The 20,200-nt window shown below is 42.5% G+C and overlaps 1 protein-coding gene across 10 annotated transcripts in view; it reads right to left on the minus strand.

Annotated features, from left to right (window-relative positions):
- Positions 1-20,200, minus strand: part of Arhgef11 (Rho guanine nucleotide exchange factor 11) — a 107,939-nt gene that overhangs the window by 30,175 nt on the left and 57,564 nt on the right. For 6 of the 10 annotated variants that reach the window (XM_076862272.1, XM_076862269.1, XM_076862270.1 and 3 more), the window contains exons 2-12: positions 17,144-17,176; positions 15,672-15,763; positions 14,560-14,658; positions 10,891-10,940; positions 10,084-10,141; positions 9,144-9,319; positions 8,301-8,372; positions 4,500-4,619; positions 2,637-2,682; positions 1,996-2,072; positions 788-925 (exon numbers count right to left, since the gene is read on the minus strand). In XM_076862272.1, the coding sequence (XP_076718387.1) occupies positions 788-925; positions 1,996-2,072; positions 2,637-2,682; positions 4,500-4,619; positions 8,301-8,372; positions 9,144-9,319; positions 10,084-10,141; positions 10,891-10,940; positions 14,560-14,658; positions 15,672-15,763; positions 17,144-17,176 (961 nt within the window). The remainder of the gene's footprint in view (positions 1-787; positions 926-1,995; positions 2,073-2,636; positions 2,683-4,499; positions 4,620-8,300; positions 8,373-9,143; positions 9,320-10,083; positions 10,142-10,890; positions 10,941-14,559; positions 14,659-15,671; positions 15,764-17,143; positions 17,177-20,200) is intronic. The other 4 variants (XM_076862275.1, XM_076862276.1, XM_076862274.1 and 1 more) reach the window with 2 other exon arrangements.

Below are 20,200 nucleotides of genomic sequence, written 5' to 3' on the forward strand. Positions count from 1 at the left end.
AGCTTGAAGAAAAATATAACATTATACAGTTAGAAAGTAGATATGGAAAAAATCTTTGTAGTTGTAAATTTTAAGCAGTGCTGTTTCACAGGACCAAGAGATGACTTCCTGGATCTCTAACGGCTTCTGCTTGCACAGAAGGGGACTCCCTGGCTCTCAAGTCAGCACACCACGTTGTCAGACAGTCCAGGTTTTCTACAAGTTTCTGCACTGAGCCAAAACCTGTCTACCTGGATCTCCCATGGACTCGGTTCTACCCTTGAGAGCATGGGATTTCTAATCAGGTTCTGTAGAACCCTAGGGCTCCACAGAAATGCCCCTGAGGGCAGCGGGAGGTGGATGAGCAAAGATGTCAAGATCAGTGAACTTTATTTGTTTTCTATATTACAATTTCAAAAAATAAAATTTTGTTTGAGAAAAAGAGAGCACAGAAAATTAGTATTCTGGAGAGACTGAACAAACCCATTTCATATTCTTTCTAGATATTAAAAGAAAGGCCAGCTATCTGCACCTTAGGTGCCATGTCCCTAGAGATGAATCCATTGACTGTTCATAGAGAAACGAAGATCACCTGACTCTCATTTCTACTTCTGTTTGTCCCACTCTTTACATAACAAAACTAAGAAATGTTCTTTACTATTTGTTCTCTAAATGATCCTCTCAAATTGTGGATGGCCAGAGTAGGGTTTAGTCTGACTATTCAAGATCATATACTGGACAATAACTGCCTCCAAATTGCAGCTATGGCAGGGGAAAGGAAAACTGCAAGGTGGCTCTGATCACTCACCTGGTCACTAGATGAAGGGATGGGTACGTCTGAGCCCTGCCGTCTATGGTGGTGGGCCACCCTGGCCATGATCACAGGGGAGGTTCGAGGACTGTCTAGTCCAGGATCTGATGGTACCGAATTCCGATTCATCAATGACTAAAGAACAGAGAATTCTGTGAGAAGGAACCTCATCCAGAACACTCTCAGGTGATAATCATGCTTGCACTATACTGCACCCTTGTTCACATATCACCTCATTCAATCCTCGAAATTAACCTTGAAGTACATACTATTGTTTGTCCCATTTTTTACATAACAAAACTAAGACCTGGAAAGATTAAGAGTCTTGATCAAGGTCAAAGAACTTATAATGTATTCCCTGGATTCAATCTAGGCAGTCTCAACCCACAGCCCACACACTTCATCACCAACTATGTCCTCTCTCACATCTTTGCTCATAGATTACTTAGGACTACTCCTCCTGCCACTTTTTTGGTGACCTTCCCACATACTGGTCCTTCCACATATATTCATCATCTTCCTACCAACAGGGAAAGTAATAATGAAGTAAACTTTTATTATCTGAAATTAGGCTTTTAACATGCTTTGAACTACTTATTCACACATTTAGTTAATCTGCCTGAGTAAATACTTTGCTGTCACCATTACTTCTTCTTGTTTACTTTTACAATATGAGTTTTCACTTACAGCTTATGTATGCAAACTGAGAAGAGATAACCTTTGAGTTTAACCTGAAATTCTTTGTCACTCCAAAATTAATGAGCCATCCAAGCAGAAAAAGCAGTGGCATAGAAAGAAAGTTAGGCTGGGTTCATTAATCTAGAGGATTATTCCTAGCCAGGTAGAAAAGTGTTTTTGGTCACATCACTGCTTTAGATGATTTATGTCTTGCTCCTTTACTCTAAAAAATATGCTATAGTTAATGAAACAGGAGAACATCTTTTCTGCTACTCCATCCTCTTTTTAATAGGACAGAGTTGACTATGATAAAATACAAGGATCTGGCATGTTGGAAACACTTGAAACCCCCTTTTTTGGATCCCATAGCACAGTGACTAAAATCCTTAGTACTGGAGCTGTAGAAGAGATACACAGACGAAGGGCTAGAGTCCTCGGTGTGGCCTGTGAGTAGCAAAGCCTTCAGGGGCCCAAGGCAGGGACAGCAAATGCAGTTCTAAATAGGCCATACTGCTGCTGGCACTCACCTCACTGAGGGAGGGGAAGCGCTCTGTTCCAGAGTCCAAGCCACTGTCTGCCTCCTGGGAATCCAGAGAGAGACGACCTGAGAAGAAAAGAGGGTAGGCAATAGGAAGGGGCTCTGCCCTGGGGGACAAGGAACCTTTATTCTGGGCACCTGTGCACAGGGCACGTAGGGCAAGCGCCTCCTTCCTTCCTTTTGCCAGTTTTCCTTTGGTCTCTCACATCATGACCCCCAGGTTCTCCCAGCACACCTTTTCCACTAGCTTTCACCTACCCCTGCACCTGTGCACAGGACCTGTCACCTCCTAGAGTAAGACTGCAGCTCTCTCTCATAACTAGTCCTATCAACTCGTTCCCAGCCCTCTCTGGTCACCGTCCCTTTCACAAGTATTAGTTGAGCTCCTAAGTGTTGGGGAGCCGTTAAGCAACTGTTTGGACCACAGTGTTCTCAATATTTCCCTGGTTCCAATGCTACTGTATTTCTACTGCATGCACTGCCCTGGGTATTCGTACTGCTTTCTCTCCTTATTCTGCTTTCCAGAGGACAGGTACTATGCATTTCTTTCCTATGCTTTGTGGGGAGGAGACAATAGATCAGAAACCTGTACTATATGTGAGAGAAAAAAGGTGTGATGGGGGAACTCACCTTCTGATGGTCTCTGGCTGGTGTCACCACAGGGTGGAAGTATGTCCTAAAAGAGAAAGGCCCAGAGGGTGGGAAAATTCTGTGAGCCTTTCCCCTTCTTGATTCCCTCCAATCAGAATCATATTTGCTTATAGTTTGGCTACTTCTGCTTCATTACCTCAACAATGCCAGGCTGGAAGAAATACTGCTTCATTTGCAGTCTGAGAGGATAGTGACCCCTAATGGTGGGAAGGAGCTTTACCATTACTAAAAAGCAAAAATCTCTCTTCGGGGCTGGAGTTGTGGCTCAGAGGTAGAGCTCTCGCTTGGCATGCGTGAGGCATGGGGTTCGGTCCTCGCACCACATAAAAAAACAAAATAAAGGTACTGTGTCCATCAACAACTAAGAAATAAATATTAAAAACAATCTCCCTTCATTTATTACTCTAGACCTCAAAGGACCTGTTCTCTTACTTGGGTTGGGATACAGGAAAGAACTTCCTGTTGAGTACTACAAAATGCTCAAGCAGGGACTGAGGGAAGACATGAAAGGTTTATCTTTGAGTTTGCTGAGGACTGACAGCATCTGTTGGCCTGGGACTGAATGCCCCAGAAGCTGTGGACAATGCTTCACAATTTACAAAGCACTTTTCTTGACTGCATCTTTTACCAACCCTTGATTGCTAATCCCATGTTATAAATAAGGAAAACAGCTCAGATCTTTAGCAACTTGCCCAAGCTATACTGCAGCACAGCTCTAAAGCTAAGGCTGGATCTCAGACTTACCCAAGCTCAGTGTCTCAGACTCATCACCCCACAAGCACAGTGACACTAACAGTGGCAGTAAACAGGCACTGGCCCCCGTGATAAAGACAGACTTCCCTTCTGACAATACCCAATTAGGTGGATACTATTGTGATCTCCATTTTATAAATGAGGAGACTGAGGCTCCTAGGGATTATGTAATTTGCCCAAGAGTCTCAAAAGCTAGTGGGAATGAGAGCTGGGATTTGAATCAAGATAATCTAAATCTACAACCTTCAGAAAAAGAACACTTTGAATATTTCTGCTTGTGTTTCCCAAACTTTTCTGATCTAGATATTCCAAAAAAGAAAGTAGATAAGCCTTACATTTCTATTGGTTTTGGCAAATACTGTTCTTTGATACCTTAAAGTTTCTAAAGAATTGCTTGTTATTTACAGAGAACTGAGGCTTAGTGGAGATGAGACAGACACTAACAGTGAAGCCCCAGACAAGAACAGATGAAGGATCATCCCTCTGGAATGTTCCCGAGTGTGGTGAGCTGCTGATACAGATCCCTTTCAACTGAATGTGGATCCTTTATGTAGGCTGACATTAAAAGGGACTTGTATTTCTTTGAGAAGACCCATTACTTGAAGGAATGGTGGTAGAAAAGCTGCCAGATGAATACTGAGGAAAACCAAGGTGACCTACATTAGCCATGAGGAAGCTACCGAGGTTCATCTGGGGCTTCCTGCTATCTGACGACCTTTTGAAACTCACAGCCATCACATGGGATGGTTGTGAGAAGGGAAGGGAAGGAAAATTAGGAGACTATGGAGTCAACAGTCTGATTTATTTCATTTCTTTCTTTTCATTGCAACTGTAAGTTCTTGGCGGGCAAGAAACTAGCTTTTTCTTTATATGGAATCCCAAGTGTTGGGAAAGAGTTCAGCCTCTCTGGTGCTAAAATAAAGATCAGTTAGCTGACTTTTGATTGTTTATAAGATACTAAACACTTACTAGCTCAGCCTTCAGATCATGCCATGACTCAGGAGGGCCTTGTGCCCTTGCTTTCTCCCTGGTTCTAATCCAGCCCAACTGCATGGTGCCTGTTCTAGAGCTATGCCTACCATCACTCACCACTAAGCCACCAGTCTCCTGCTGGATCTTCAGCTGTAACTGAGACACACGCCGCCGGGCACCTTCGATTTGCTCTTCCAGCAGGCTGGCGGGGTTCCGGCTATACACCTCACAGATACGCTGGCGAGGGAGGAGGAGGAGGAGGAGGAGGAGGAGGAGGAGGAGGAGGAGGAGGAGGAGGGGAAAAGGCAGAGGGCCGGTTAGTAGAGAATGGATGACTCACCAGTGGGGAAAACAGGCAGTTATCCCAAAACAAGGAGGAAAGAGAAGAGGTCTCTGCTTTCTAGTAAGTGCTCATTATTTCACCATCATTTAGGATCAGAAAAAGGGGGGTGCAATGAGAAACAGAACACATAAGGCAGCTAGAGACAGGAGACAAAATACCAAGGCCTGCCCTATCTGACCCATTCTTCAAGGCCTGGCTGGAGTCCCTCCCGCTTCCTAAGTGAAGACTCCATCACTTAGGACTCCACCTCAAATGTGAAGTCCTGAAGTGACTGTCCAGATCATTATATAGTAAAGTGCTAAAGAGAATACCTCCACACAACGAGAGCCCCAGAGGAGGAGAAGCAGCGGCCTGGCCAAGCAGTCAATATCCCTGCGCCGTCCCCAGGAAGCTCCTGGACAGCAGAAGCCACCAGCCCTCACTCTGCTCTCCTCACAGTACGCAGCAGAAGGGAGCACAGGGGTCCAGGAAGACCTGCCTCTAAAATCGAGTCTCCACGGAGGGCTGTGCAGACTCGGACACACTTGAATACATCCTCATCAATAAAATGGAGATGACAGTACCGCCTCGTGGGATGGTGGTGAGATCTGAATGAGGTCATGTAAAGTGCTTAGCAGGATATCTGGTGCATATTACACACCAGAATACATGGCAGCTATTAGTATTTTACTTCAAAAGGAGATACTTGACAAACTTTGCTGGTGAAAGAAATAAAGATGTTGTGTTTACATATCAGCTAGATTCATCTGAGGACTCCTGCTACCTGACAACCTTTTGAAATTCACATTTAATGTTTTTTCTTTTCCATGCCCATCAAGCCCCAACCTCAGTGCCAGCAGATAACATATTTGGTAAGAAGTTTCCCAACTCACTCCACTTCAAAACACCTGTAGCTGTCTCTCCTCCCGCCTCAGCAGAGAAACCGTCTGAATCTTACAGAGCGAATCCCTCTGACTACGGGTACTATCTGGATACTTTTCACTTATCTTCAAAGTCTTCTTTTTCCAGAGGCTTATTCCCTTCATCCTATAAAAATTTCAAGTTCCCTGACTTAAAAACACCATAATAAAATCCTTTCTACCAGCGCAGATTCTTCTTCAAGCTACGGCCTCATTTTTTTTCTCCTTTCTTTCATAACCAAATGTTTCAGAACAGCACCCTACACTCAGAGTCCCTGTTCTTTACATCCCAGTCATTCCTCAGCATATATAACCTGGTGTCTCCCTGTTATCTCAATAGCTACTCTTTTAAAGATCAAATATAATAACCAGTGACGTCATGTTAGAAGCTGGTGCAATGGACCAAAGAAATACGTAAGCTCCCCAACCATCCCTGGCTCTCCTTTTCTTTCTGCATTGGCACCCTGGGTGGTCTCACCCAGACCCCAGTTTCAATGATCACCTTTATACTGAGCATCTCTATTCCGGCTTTATCCCCGTTCACCTCCCTATACCTGGAGGACAGTAGTTATCTGAATGTCTCTTGGACACCCCCAATTCAGCAAACCCAAAGCTGACCTTCACTTCTTTCCTATGAAGGTCTCTTCTTCTCTGCCCTTTTACTCCACCGACAGCACCAGCCAGGCACCCACACTGTGGCCATTTTGCATTCTTTCCTCCCTTACCAACTGGTAAGTTCCACTGATCTGATTTCTGAGATGTTTCCCTTCCCTATTCCCTTCTTTTTGTTCTGACTCCTACTGTTTTTTGTTGAATATGTCATCATCTTTTTATCTACAACAGTCTCCTATGTCAATCTACTTTCACACATACCTCTGGAGAACACTGATTTGAAAATGTGACAAGTCCCCTACTTAAATTCCTTCAATCAAACTTCAAGCTCCTCAAGATATTTAAAGCCCAAATCACTTTCCAATCTCTATACCCATTGCCATTTTCAATTTTCTAATTACAGCAGACTGAACCCAACACAAGCATCACTTCATGAGGCTTCCTGATAACTGTATAAACCATTATTGCTTCTTTTGGGCAGTTGTAGTATTTTTTAAATTTCTTAAAAATTGTCACTGAGATCATTCATTTAAGACTCATTATCTTTAAGTGTATACAAGTCAGTGGTTTTTAGTATATATTCATGCAGCTGTGCAACCATGTTCCACCTAATTCCAGAATAGTTCCATCACCCCAATAAGAAAGCTGTACCTATAAGCAGTCATTGCCAGCTTCCCCCTTCTGCTACTAAACTACTTTCTGTTTCTATCAATTTGCTTATTCTTGACATTCCAAGTAAATGGAGTCAAAAAATTTGTGGACTTTTCCTGGCTTCTTTCAGTTAGCATGTTTTCAGGGTTCTCTGCTTTATAGCATGTATCAGTACTTACTCATTTTTATGGACAAATTACATGTATTGTGTGGTTTGAAAATGTGACAATTTTGCTTATCCACCAGCTGAGAGACATTTGGATTTTTCCTACTTTTTGGCTGTCATGAATGTTCACATACAAGCTTTTGTGTGAACATATTTTTGGGGGTATTTACCTAGGAGAGGAATTGCTGGATCATATAGTTTCTCTGTGTTTAACATTTTAAAGATTTATGTAACTTTTCTAGTGTGGCTGTACCATTTTATATTCCTACCATCAATGGTAGAAAGAGATTAGTGAATATTTAGATAAAATAAAAACAAGTATTTCTTAGATTTGTCCACATCTTTACCAACAATTGTCATTTGTTATAGCCATCCTAATTGTTGTGAAGTAGTCTCTTGCTGTCATTTTGATCAGGGTCCCTGTATAACTAACAACGTTGAGCATCTCTTCCAATGCTTACTGGCTATTTGTATTTGTATTTTTTTCCCCTGCAGCGCTGGAGATGGGGCCTTCTGCATGCTAGGAAGTACTCTGCCACTTGGCCACACCCTTAGTCCTTAGTCTGTTTATTCAAATCCTTTGCCATCTGTGTTGTCTTTTTATTGTTGGGGTATGAGTACTTTGCATATTCTGGTAATTAGACCCTCATCAGATATACAATTTGTAAAAATTCCTTCTATTCTGAGAGCTGTCCTTTTACTTAATTTTTGATGAAATCTGATGATATTTTTGGAATTATTTTTGCTTTTGGTGTCATATCAAATAAATCAATGTCTAATCCAAGATCATGGACATTTATACCTAAGTTCTATTAAGAGTTTTACAGTTTTTAAAAACAGCTTTAGTTCTGACACTTATGTCTTTGATCCACTGAATTAAATTTTGTTAATTTGTGAAGTAATAAGGGTCTAGATTTCTAGATTTATTTGTGTGTGTGTGTGTGTGTCTGTGACTGAGGATTACCTGATTTTCCTCAGTTCTAATGTTCCCATATTTTAGTTTGCATGTCATGTCACTTACTTGTATTTAGTCTTCACATTCACTATTCTTATCTGTTATCCAAAGAATTCTATTATCCCATTTATTTTATTGGTCAAATTCTGCTTTATCAGATCCTACTAGCCAATGCCAGGTCCTGAAGTTGTCCACTGGGGTTTAACTGTGATGGGATACGGTCTGCACGCTGAAGTTGCTCTGGTGTTGTAGTAATAGGCCATGGCCAGTCTACCTTTAGCAGTGACCTCACCTGTAACTCTTTTTCCTCTTGCCTCAGCATATTCCTGAGGATCTGGGTGGCATGTTTTTGAACTTCAGGATCCTAGGAAAGGAAAATATAACTGTAGTGAGAGTTGGGGGTTACTTCAGTGCTAATTCTCTTATATCTGCTGATTCTTGGGCAAGGAAAAGGTGTAAGAGTAAAGTCAAGGTCATAAGTGTGATTTGTGTAACATTCAGTATCTTGCTGCAATGCAGGAAACATAAAACCTTATTTTGTTTTTTTCTTGAGCTTCCTAGAAGCCTTGCCCATTATCACCTTTGGTATCAAACTGCTCTCTAACTTCTCCAGGGACTTGCTGGCTCTGTCTTCTTTCCAAAGAGAAAATCCTGTTCCTTATACCTATTTGCATCCTATCCTCTTTTATGCCTTTGTACAGGCTTTCTACTCTGAAGGATCTCATCTGTTTTTATCCTTTTCTGACTCTCCCTCTACTGACTGAATTCCATATCTCACTTCTCCAGGAAGCCATGCTCCTACTCCTTGACTTAGTAGCATAGTCTCCTGATGCTAACCACAACGGTCCCTAAGCAATGTTTTCTGCCCATCCCTAGTGAGGAGAAGCACTCTCAGAGGGCCTCTGGAGGGCCTTCCACAGGTTTAGGGAACACAACTGTCTCATATTCATTTACATGGGAGGGCATGGAGGCATGAAGCACCCCGTCATGCAACCCTCATGTTTATTTAACTCTTTGATGCTGTTTATATGTCTTTTGGCTTGTCTTTGCTTACTACAACCCCAATCAACTTGGTCCCCAATGGAGAGCTCTTCAAAAGGACCACAGAGTGCGGAGAAATCAGGAGGATCATTACCTGCAGAGGTTTGGGTCCTGTGATGTGCTGTGGAGGTGGCAGAGGTGGAGGTGGAGGTGGTGGGATCACAGGGACGACTCGGGGAGCTCCTGTCAGGAATGGTTCCTGTTGGAGCCCAGAGACACTAACAGATGAAGGTGAAGAGCCCAGGAGGGTCAGTGCCACATAGGCGCCAGCTGGAGGAGAACAGAGAGGCTTGCTCGAGCTGTGCTGTCCCGGACAGTCGACATTCACGATACAGGAGGGATTCTTTTTTCATTAAGCTCATAATCCTGTGGATTATGTTCTCCTCATTTTTAAGGCCCCAATCATTCTCCAATTCCTGCTTTTCTACCCTGCATCAACCTAGTTCCACTTCCTTACCTTCCTTCATGCAGAGACCTCAACCAGAATTTCAACCACAATTATTTGGGATATTTAGTGAAATGTTCCCTTATCTTACTAAATTAAGTAGCCAGTGCAAAGCCCAAGCTCACTGCCTGCTTGGCACATGGAAGGTCCTCAAGTTCTAGCCCTCCACTTCCCAGACTCCTCACATCTTTTAATTCTTCCCTCAACACTTGCTGCTTCTATTTAATTACCCATGCAGACTCAATTGTTGGATCTTCCTGGCTATAAACTACTTTTGACCCTGCTCCCTAAAGAAGAAATAGATGAGGAAGAATGCAAATGAGAGAGAGGACAGAGACCTGGTCTCAGTAGGACATGGCCTAAACAAGAGTGGCAAAGACGGGCGGTAAAAATGAAGATGTCTGATGAGAAACATCTCTACTTGAAGTAACAGGGCTCTGTGCCTGAAGGGCCATGTAGATCACACCAGATGGAATTTCGGCAGCCTCAACATCTACCAAAGAAGCCGTCTGGATCAGCAGGCCTTCTCTTTCCTCCCTCTCGTCCACCTGGCCTCTACTTCTTTAGTTGTCACCCCTCTCCAACTCACATTTAATAAGCTTTACCACCTCCAGGTGTGAGCTGTTGGTCACCATGGTGCCGTTGACCTGTTGAAGGGACAAATATATTATGTAATAGTGAGAGAAACTAGGGGCTCCTAAGATCAAAATGCCTCTTTAGGAAGCCATTTTCCAATGCTCCTTATTTACATCTGGTCACTTGTTTATTACTCTCATTCACATTATGAATTTGTTCTATTCACGTGTGCCATGTGTTTGCATCCCCTGCCAGCCTATGAGTTTTCATCAACAAGACCTGTCTTCATTTCTTCAGTCATTTTATTTTTTATTTTTTGGAGACGGGGGTAAGCTCATCCAACAGTCTGCCTCACACATGTGTATGCCAACTGGCCCCAAGTGCTGTCTCTTTACTAGAGGATTGGGAATCTCTGCCTCTAGGATTTCCTTAATGCTTACAAGACTCCATTTTGCAGGCAGCAGATCTGAATGGATAAGGCAGATGAAGTAGTTTAGAATAGGCCAGGACCTCAGGCCAGCACAGCATGGAGGACAGTTTATTAAGCTGAGAGTCTGAAGGCTTTAATCTTACTCTTATCATCTCTGAAATGGGGATAATAAAACCTATTCTAGAAGTGTGGTTGCTTGGGTCCAGAACATGGAACCCAGCTCTCTTTTCGCTTTCTCTCACTACACTACTATGCTCCCTCCATGGTGCCACCCCTAACTCAGGGTCAAACAGTTGGTATGGAAATGGAAGTTTGCAGGATCAGCCAAGGCCAGAACAGCCTCTGCACACCTGCCTCCTCTCCTTGGGGGTGGGTGTCAGGGCCACTCACTTTGATGATCCGGTCGCCCTCTTTCACACCAGCTTTCATGGCTGCACCTCCTGTAAGGAGAAGGCCTGGTCAGCAAAACCCCACAATCCTCCCCAGAGACCACTGACTCTACACCAAAGTCCCTGTGCAATTTCCTCCTCTCTGAAAGAAATTTCATTTCATTTCAACGTGTGAAGCACTTCCAGTCTAGGCAGACTGCTGCCCCAGTGACAATGGACTTTTGTTTTGGTACTGGGGATTGATCCCAGGGGAGATTTACCACTGAGTTACATCCATAGTCCTTATTTATTTTATTTTCATATTTTGAGACAGTATCTTGCTAAGTTGCTGAAGCTGGCCTCACACTTACCATCCTCCTGCCCCAGCCTCTTGAGTCTCTGGGATTACAGGTGTGTGCCACTGTGTCTGGCTAAGGACTTTTAAGTTGAAGTGAACTATATAAGGTCACATCTGCTGCTCTTCCCTCCACCTAGATCAGAGGCCTGACTTCTGACAACCAGTCAAGGTAGGAGATAAGCAGGGCCAGGTTCTGGGAAGAGTATGTCTCTAGATATGTTCAAAGATCTTGGGGTTGGGAGGGACAGCAAGGGAGGAAGATTACCTCTAGATAGGGAATAGGGGTGGAGGGAAAGGAGGGAGAAGGGGAATAGCATGGATGGTAAAAGAACTCCCTCATCATTATACAAAATACATGTATGAAGATGTGAATTTGGTGTCAACATACCTTATATATAATCAGAGATATGATAAATTATAGTATAATGGTGTATTAAGAATTGTAATGCAAAAATAAATAAATTAATTAAAAAAAAGATCAGATAAAAGTTATTTCTTATTATCTAGTGGGAAAAAATGAGTTTACTGAAATAAAGTGTAATTAGTAAAATAATCATAATTATTAGGAATATGGAGAAAAGAATAAATGCAAGAGTTTCAAACAGATAGTTCCTAAGTTCTGAGAGGCTCAAAGAAAGTTTTAAACTATTTATAGTTTAAAATGGACCAGATTAAGGTCTTCTGATGATGGATGACCAAGAGACATTCAGAAGACTGTGCTATTGACCTTTGCAGATTATCACTTAACTGGAGGCAGCAGTGGTTTTGACCACTTCATAGTTTAAAATGGCTTATATTCCTGGCTTAATTTATACCCAGGAAGTACTTACACTCCTGAAACAAGTTAATGCCAAAACAAGTAAATGAGGAACATAAAAATTATATTTTACAAATTTGCCCCAAGATGATCATTAAATCTGTATGTTGTATTTATCCAATCAAAAGAAAACTCCCACAAAACACATCTAGATGTTTCTAGTACATACAGAAAAAAATATAGCAATGACTATATTCCAATTTGGCTTTTCAATATGGGCCTCAGACTCCCCTCATCTAAAATGTGCTATTTATGGAAGAGTACTTACAAATAACTTGGCACTCTTATACATTCATGTAGAAATGAAAGCCGGGGAGGAAAGAGCTATCTCACCTAAATGCATAAAACACGTGAGGTAACTCTAATAACTCAGTGATTTAAAAAAAAAGAAACTGAACTCTTTAAATAATATGAGCAAAAGTTCTCAAACTCCAGTGAGCACAAGAATCACCAGGGGAATTTGTTAATGAGTATATCCTTGGCTCTCCTGCCAGAAAGTGATTTCGTACTTCTGGGGTTGAGCCTAGGAATAGGGATTTCAATTATTCTAAGGCTTTGGTGATTCTGATGTAGGCAGAACACAGACGACAGGAGAAAAAGTGAGCTAAAAACCCTACTATCTGGAAAAGAAAACAATCAACTGCTTTATTACTCTTGTGATTTCAATGCTAATCCAAATGAAACCAGTCAGTCTGTCTGTCTGTCTCTTCCCTAAAACACATACACACCCAGGTGTATACATACATATACATTCTAAAACTCATTCTTTATTGCAAATCATTTTTCTGGTTTTTTTTTTTCCTCTTTTTTTCTCTCTCTAGGTCTGATTCTGTCCAGCCTAAGAGGAGGAGAAAAAACATAAAACAAAAAACCAAGGAGAAGTGCACCGACACTTCACCGGAGGGGTATCATTTCTGTATCTAGTAAGACTGCATAAGCAAAATTCAAGTTATTGGCAGTTCCACTAGCTCTGTCCCATCCTAGTCCAGGAACCCTGAAAAACACAGGAAGGAAGGAATAAAACTATCTTTTCAGAGCTTTACCCTAGGTATGAAAAACACATCCCCCATGGATCAAAGTTAGCTCCTGGGTGTAACAAGCTGTAATTATGCGCATCCTTGTATGGTCCACAGATCGTATCTCCTTTTAGTCATACTTTTGAAATTCTCTTTTCCTTTTTCCTATAAACACATCAAGTCTTTCTCCAAAATTACTACAAGTATATTTTCCCTTCCCCTTTTATGCCTAGGGTGAAATGCCAGCCTGCTTCCTACCCTTTCCTGGATTCTCCCATAAGCCAAGCCTACAATACTTCATGTGACCAACTCAGTCCCATTTGCCACACTGAAGTTCACCCCTTTTAGGGATACTTGTTTTATGCTCTCCCATACACCTTCCTTTCTCTCTTCTTCAACCTGGGTCAACTAACAATGATTCCATTACTTGGTATATGAAAGAGCTTTGACTCTTTACAGTTCTTCTATATGCAAAGGTCATGTGATTGAGGCGTTCCCTACTCTGCACTCCCTTCCTGCCAAATTCCTGTCTTGCTGATCTGTTTTTCATTTCTGTCATTCAAACAACTCCTGAAATCCTGTTTTTCTTAAAAGGGCGTCCCCAAGTGATCAGAAGGGATATGATTTATGCCTTGAACTACAAAGTATCCAAACTTCTAAATACCACTCATCTGATATAAAGCCTGACATAAATCATTTATCTTTCGGTAATGCATTACTTAATAATAACCGATTACAAATGTAAAATGTTTGGACAGTGTGCCTGTCTCCAATTGCAAACCTCTATAGAAAGTGACTACCTGTGGCCATCTATCCAGGTGCTATGGTGCACACCTGTAATCTCAGCTACTAGGGAGGTTGAGGCAGATCATAAGTTTGAGGCCAGCCTGGGAAACTTAGTGAGATCCTGTTTTAAAATAAAAACTATAAAGGGCTGGAGATATAAATCAGAGGTAGAGTGCCAAGTGGGTTTAATCTCTAGTCTCACATACACACAAAACGGGGTGGTGAGGGTCTAGGGATGTAGCTCCATGGCAGAGTCTTGCCTAGCATCCAAGAGGCCCTGGGTTCAATCCCCAGTACAGCAAGGAAAAAAGAAAGAAAGAAAGAAAAAGTTAAAGTGACTACCCATGCACTTAGCCAGATATGGTGAAGGTAAGTATGAAAGGCCTTTGCTGCCTCCATGGCAACTTCTGAGCCAGTATGAGGGGCTCTCGTTGATAGCAACCAGGCATTTGCCTGGTGACTGAGGGCTGTTCCATTGATTTGGCACTTCCCAGCTGGGGGAGCAGGCATGTAGTGTGATCCTGGGAAATTTGGCCTTGTGGCTTGGTATTGTGGAGAGTTCTCCAGATGTCTCTGGGGAGCCAGTTCTCAAGTACTTCACTCATGCCTCCCAGGGCTCCCTGAAGCACACATTCTCCAAGTCATGCAGCACTGTCACATATGTGAAGCCTTCTAAGAACTGCCCACCATGAGCAGGAAAGATGCTGTACTCACCAGGCCGCACAGACTGCACCAGAACAATGCGATCCCCACTGACTGTGAAGCCGAAGCCATGCTGGTCCTTTTGGATGATGACACAGCGTTGAACAAGACCTGGTAGAAGTGAGAGAGAGAAAAGGGTGGGGCAGGCAGCATCATCAGAAGGCTGGTACCTACAGCCAAGGTCAGCCCAGGAACGACCCAGGTATGTCTTCCTTCAAGAGTCTTCCCCGCCCCCACCCCCGCCCCCCCAGGATCCTGAGATTCATCCTGTCATGACACACTACTACAGTTAACAGGCCTCGCTCCGTGACTGGCAAAACCTGAAATCCACTTTTGTCTTTCATACAAGAAATGGTCCTTCCCTGAGGTGTTGTGATGTGTGTCTCTCTTCTACATATCTGTTCCTTTTGGGTTTGTCTGGGTGATACTAGCCGAAGAACAGGGAAGGGCCAAGTCTAGCCAATGTCCCAAAGACTAACACTACAAATAAGCAGCTCTGCTGGGTGGACTGGAAGTCTTATGTCAAGTTACACCCAATGAATGGAGCAGGTAGGTCACCAGCGCTTACTGCCTGTTTTTGCAGAGTTGGATAACTCACACAGGTGACTCAGGGCCAGCCCCTTGCCAAATCCAGAGAAGAATAAATGACAGGAAAAAAAAAAAAAAAAACCTCCCCAAACCACCTTTTATTCACATAAACATCCAAGTACAGAACTTAAAAAAAAAAAAAAAAAAAAAAAAAAAAGGAAGAAACCAAGGCTATGCCTACCAATTTTCTCCATCCATGTGACTGTGTGATAGATATCACACAAGTGTGACTATTTTTGTAATGATTCAAGCATGGGTTCTAGAGCTACAATGGTACTGGTTTCAAGTCCTGATTCTGTTCCCAACTAGCTTGTGCAGTTGGGTAAGTTTCTTGACTTCTCTGTGCCTCAGCTCCCTTATGTTTAAATAAGGATAATAAAACCTATTTTCTAGGGTCAAGGAGGCGATTTATATAAATCTGTAACACAATGCCTGGTGCACATCATGTGCTCAACACAAAGACTAAGGTGTTGTACATTTGAAGTATACAGATGGTGTGTACCTCTATGTCTATGGGCTAAGGGCCAAGAAGGTACCTGTTGTCTCTGAGGTGTCAGAGGGCTGGCGGTGGTGGGAAGGGGACTTGCGCTCAGGTGCAGAATCTCCCAGAGCAGACAGGTTACTTAACCTGGAGAAGGAGCAAGGAAAGCACATCAGTGAGTTGGGCAGGGAGGGACCAGCAGAAGGAGGCTCTTTAAAGGGCCCCGAGTCTTCAACAAGGAGAGACCAACCCACCCACTTTTAATCTGCTCAATCTGGGTTAGCCATGTCTACACTGCTGGCCACATCACCTATGTGGAATCTCCTGGCCTAGCAGGGCAACCGTGATCTCTTTAAGACTCAGCAGGGCGTGAAAGGAAACAACCCTTCATGGAGTCAGGTGACAAGGAGACAATGGCAAGAAGGGGATGTGCACACATACAGGTCCTTATGGGGTCTTACCAGGCTGCAATGGGGCTGATGGAGCAGCAGAGAAAATGAATGCGAGAAAAAGACGGGAAAAAACAAATAGCTAGTTAGTGTTAAGCGATGATTTGCAAAGAAAAGAAAGACTGAGGGGAAGAACATGGCGGGTCAGACACATGCAGAGCCTCAATGGCTGTAGCAGACACAAGCTCCCATTTCAGCCCCACCTCTCTGTCCCTCAAGGTTCCACCTCTCCAAAATGGCAGTGTCCAGGAGGGTGACTCGGCATTTAGTACTAACCTACTGGGTAACTGGCCTCTGGCACACTTTTTATTTGGGGGGCTTCACGGGAGAACAGGAATCTGGTTTGGTTTTGGTAGTGATTTCCAACCATAGCCAGCCTGAGGTGCCTGCTTAGAAACTATCTGTGACTAAGATGACCAGGTCAGATTCATTCTTTCATCTCTTCTTTACTCACGACCCCGACAGGAACAGAGAAAATCACTGTCGTGGCCCTCCTTTTTTTAGATAAGTGTGCAAGTTGGCAGTTTATCAATCAATAGTTGCTGCCTCTCTGAAGAGGGCAATTCCTATCCTAGCTAAGTAGAAGTTTATTCATGGAAGCACTGTTTATAATCGCGAAACACTGGAAATCATCTAGATGTTCAAAATGGGTGACTAGTTAAATGCATTATTTTATATAAATAAAACAATGATACAGAACTTGGACATACAAAATAATAAGAAGTTACTTTATATAACACAATAAGGAATGATATTGGGGATATGTTATTGCAGGGGAAAAAGTAAAGATATTATCAACAGTAGATAATAGAGAAAAGAAATTATTTGCTTATATATTTGCGTATGTATGTAAAATACTTAACATCTTGGAAGGCTACAAAAGAAACATAACGTTGGTTGCTTCTGAGGAGAGAAAGTGGGTGGCTGGGCATGAGGATGGGACTAGAGATTTATCATTATATTCTCTTTTGTACTCTTTAAATTCAAATCATGTGAAGACAACATCTATTTAAAAACCAATAAATATGTTTTAAATATAAAGGGGGGACACCCCCCCACATAGTGGCACCCCTCTTACCTGGACAGGTGAGACTGCTTTTTACTGGCTGATCTTTGGATCAGAGAGAGTAGGACATCAAGGAAGAAGAGAGCGTGGGGCCCGGAAGATAGCAATGCAGGAAAGAAGGGAGAAAGAGAAAGAAAAACAAAACGAACATAAACCAGACAAGACACTGGAGATGCTGGTTCAAAAGAGAAACCACACTACAGCTAAGAAGGACCCGCCGATGGAAACCACCCCAGCACAGCAGTGAGCTCACTGAGATACAAATCTATTCATGTCATGTTACTGCTTAAAATCTTAGCGCTTCCCATGTACTCAGAAGAAAGGCTGTCCTGTCCCAAGCCAGGCCGTCACCAAAGAACGTAACAGAAAGCATGGCCTGCAGCTGGTTAGGTGCCCCTCTGGTATCTCCCCAAACTCCCACCCCTAGCCATCCTACAGCACCAACGCCTAAGGGCAACTCTTTTCCACTTTTCTAGAAAGCTGCCGAATTGAGGCTGGAAGGTCTGTGAAGGCAGAGATGGTCTTGTCCACAGTGTGCCCACGCTTGACATAGCTGTGTTCCTATTTTTGGTCCCTGCTCTTTACCTGCTTCTTTAACTTGGGATGGTTTCTGGCTTTTCCCACACTGGTCCTTCCTCCTACTCTATCCCCCACAAGCCAGAAAAGGTAAACTTGCCAAAACTTCAAGTTCTTTCTTTAAAATTATCCTATTCCATCATTCATGGTCCACCTCCTGTCTAGGGTAAAGATTCGACTTCACGCATCATTTAACAGAGGTTCTCTTATGTTCTAGATTCTAGACCTGTACTCATGCAATAAGCTACAAATCACACATAGCTATTTAAAATTTAAATTTAAAGGTTGGGGCTGCAGCTTAGTGGTAGAACACTGCCTGGCACATGTGAGACCCTGGGTTTGAGCCTCAGTACCACATAAAAAATAAATTAATAAACAAAGAATTGTGTGTCCGTCTACAACTAAAAACATTTTTTAAAAATTAAAATTGTTGGTTGGGCTGGAGTTGGAGCTCAGTGGTAGAGTGCTTGCCCAGGACACGTGAGACGCTGGGTTCAACCCTCCTCAGCAGCACATGAAGTAAATAAATAAAGGTATTGTGTCTGTCTACAACTAAAAAAAATTAAAATTGTTTTTCTGAGTTACTAGTCTCAGTGGCTTACGAGCTCCATGTGGCTAGTGGCGGTCACCTGGACAGTGCAGAACAGAACACACCCCATCACGGCAGATGGAGATGGAGACCTTTGTTCCACACACTGTCAGACAATGGGGACCCAGGCAAGTAGATTCAGAAAACATGCAGAACTAGTGACTAGCAGCCCCCAACCAGAAAGGGGCTCACAGGAGTTTTTTGTTCCAACTGTTCATTTGCTGTTTTCAGTAGAACTCGCAATGCCCCACCCCTGGGTTACCTACTCTGGCCTTGTTTCTCCTCACCACATGCAGAGACATCTCACTCATGCCTCTGACTTATGATGGCCTTCATTCCTTCTCTCTATCCATCTCCTAGTGTCTTTCAAGACCCTAGAAAAATGGCATTGATTCTATGAAGCAATACCTTACCCGCTTCCACTGTGAAAAATTTCAAACCACACAAAGTTGAAGGAGAAACATGATGAATGTGCCCTTCATCTAGATCCACCAATTAACATTTATAACATTTGCTTTATCTTTCTACTAATATTCATTTATTCCCCATTTGAAAGTTGCAGAGAGAGAGATCATGACACTTATGCCTGTAATCCCAGTGACTTAGGAGGCTGAAGCAGGATGATGGCAAATTTGAGGACAGCCTCAGCACCTTAGCAAGACCCTGTTCCAAAGCAAAAAAAATAAAATAAATAAAATAAAAACAAAAAGATCTGGGTATACGGCTCAGTGATAAAGTGCCCCTGGGTTTAATCCCAAGAGAGAGAGAGTGGTAGGGGGGGCGATTATGACATTTTATGTCTATTTTACTATCTATATATATTCTAAAAACCTTGAAATTATCCTATATAACCACAATGCCAATCAGTATACTCAGTATACTCAGTGTATATTATTACCTAACATACAGTACACACTCAAAACTTCCCCAATGGTCTCATCAATGTTCTTTATAACTGTTCTCCAACTGTCTCAATCCAGGATCCAATCAATGTTCTCAAATTATATTTGTCAAGTCTCTATTAGATCTATTTAATCTGGCCTTCCCCTTCACATCCCTGTTTTCTTGGTCTCTCATAACAATGACATTTTGAAGAATCCAGGCCAGCTACATTGTTGAATGACCCACAAATAGGGGTTTGTCTGATGTCTCCTCCTGATTATACTCAAGTTAGACATTATTGAAGACTATTTATAAGTGATATTATATGGTTTGCTCCATTGGTGATGTGAAGTTTGATTACTTCGGTGCTCCTGGGATTTCTCAATGTAAGTCTATTTTCCCATTTGAATTAATGAGAAATCCATGGGGTGATATTTTGAGACTACATGATTATCCTGCTTTCCAATAGTCTTTTTCAATAGTTTGACTATCTACTGATGACCTGTCTTGAACCACTTATTGCACTGGTGGCTGCAAAATGGCAAATTTGCTAATTCTGTCATTCCTTCTACAGCAGGTAATCTTCATTCCTTTCCTAGAGTAGTGTCATGAACTCAATAGATTTTGTTTTCTCTCCCAAAGTAATACATTATAGCCCACTATCCCCCCACCCCTTTTTAAATGTTAAAAATGTCCCAATTTGGCCAGTGGGAGCTCCTGCAAACCAACCAGCATTTGTGTTCTCCATCTGTCTTTGATCATGTCCTTGCTCTCTGGCACAAAAAGATACTCCAGGTTCACCTTGTACTTTCCCTATTCCATTTCTCTATGGAGCCCTGGTTCCTTTTAGCAGGAAATGTATTCAAAAACAAAATCTGGCAGCTAGGTGCTCATTGCTAGTGAGCCATCCCTCTTTCTAGGCTACTTCACTGTCCTTTTTTTTCAGAATCCTGTTCCCAAACAATATCAATATATTTACTCATTTGCTCTATTCTACAATACAGACAAGACGGTTTTTGGAA

The sequence above is a fragment of the Callospermophilus lateralis genome, chromosome 7 (genome assembly GCF_048772815.1).
Source record: "Callospermophilus lateralis isolate mCalLat2 chromosome 7, mCalLat2.hap1, whole genome shotgun sequence".
Taxonomy (NCBI): Eukaryota; Metazoa; Chordata; class Mammalia; order Rodentia; family Sciuridae; genus Callospermophilus; species Callospermophilus lateralis.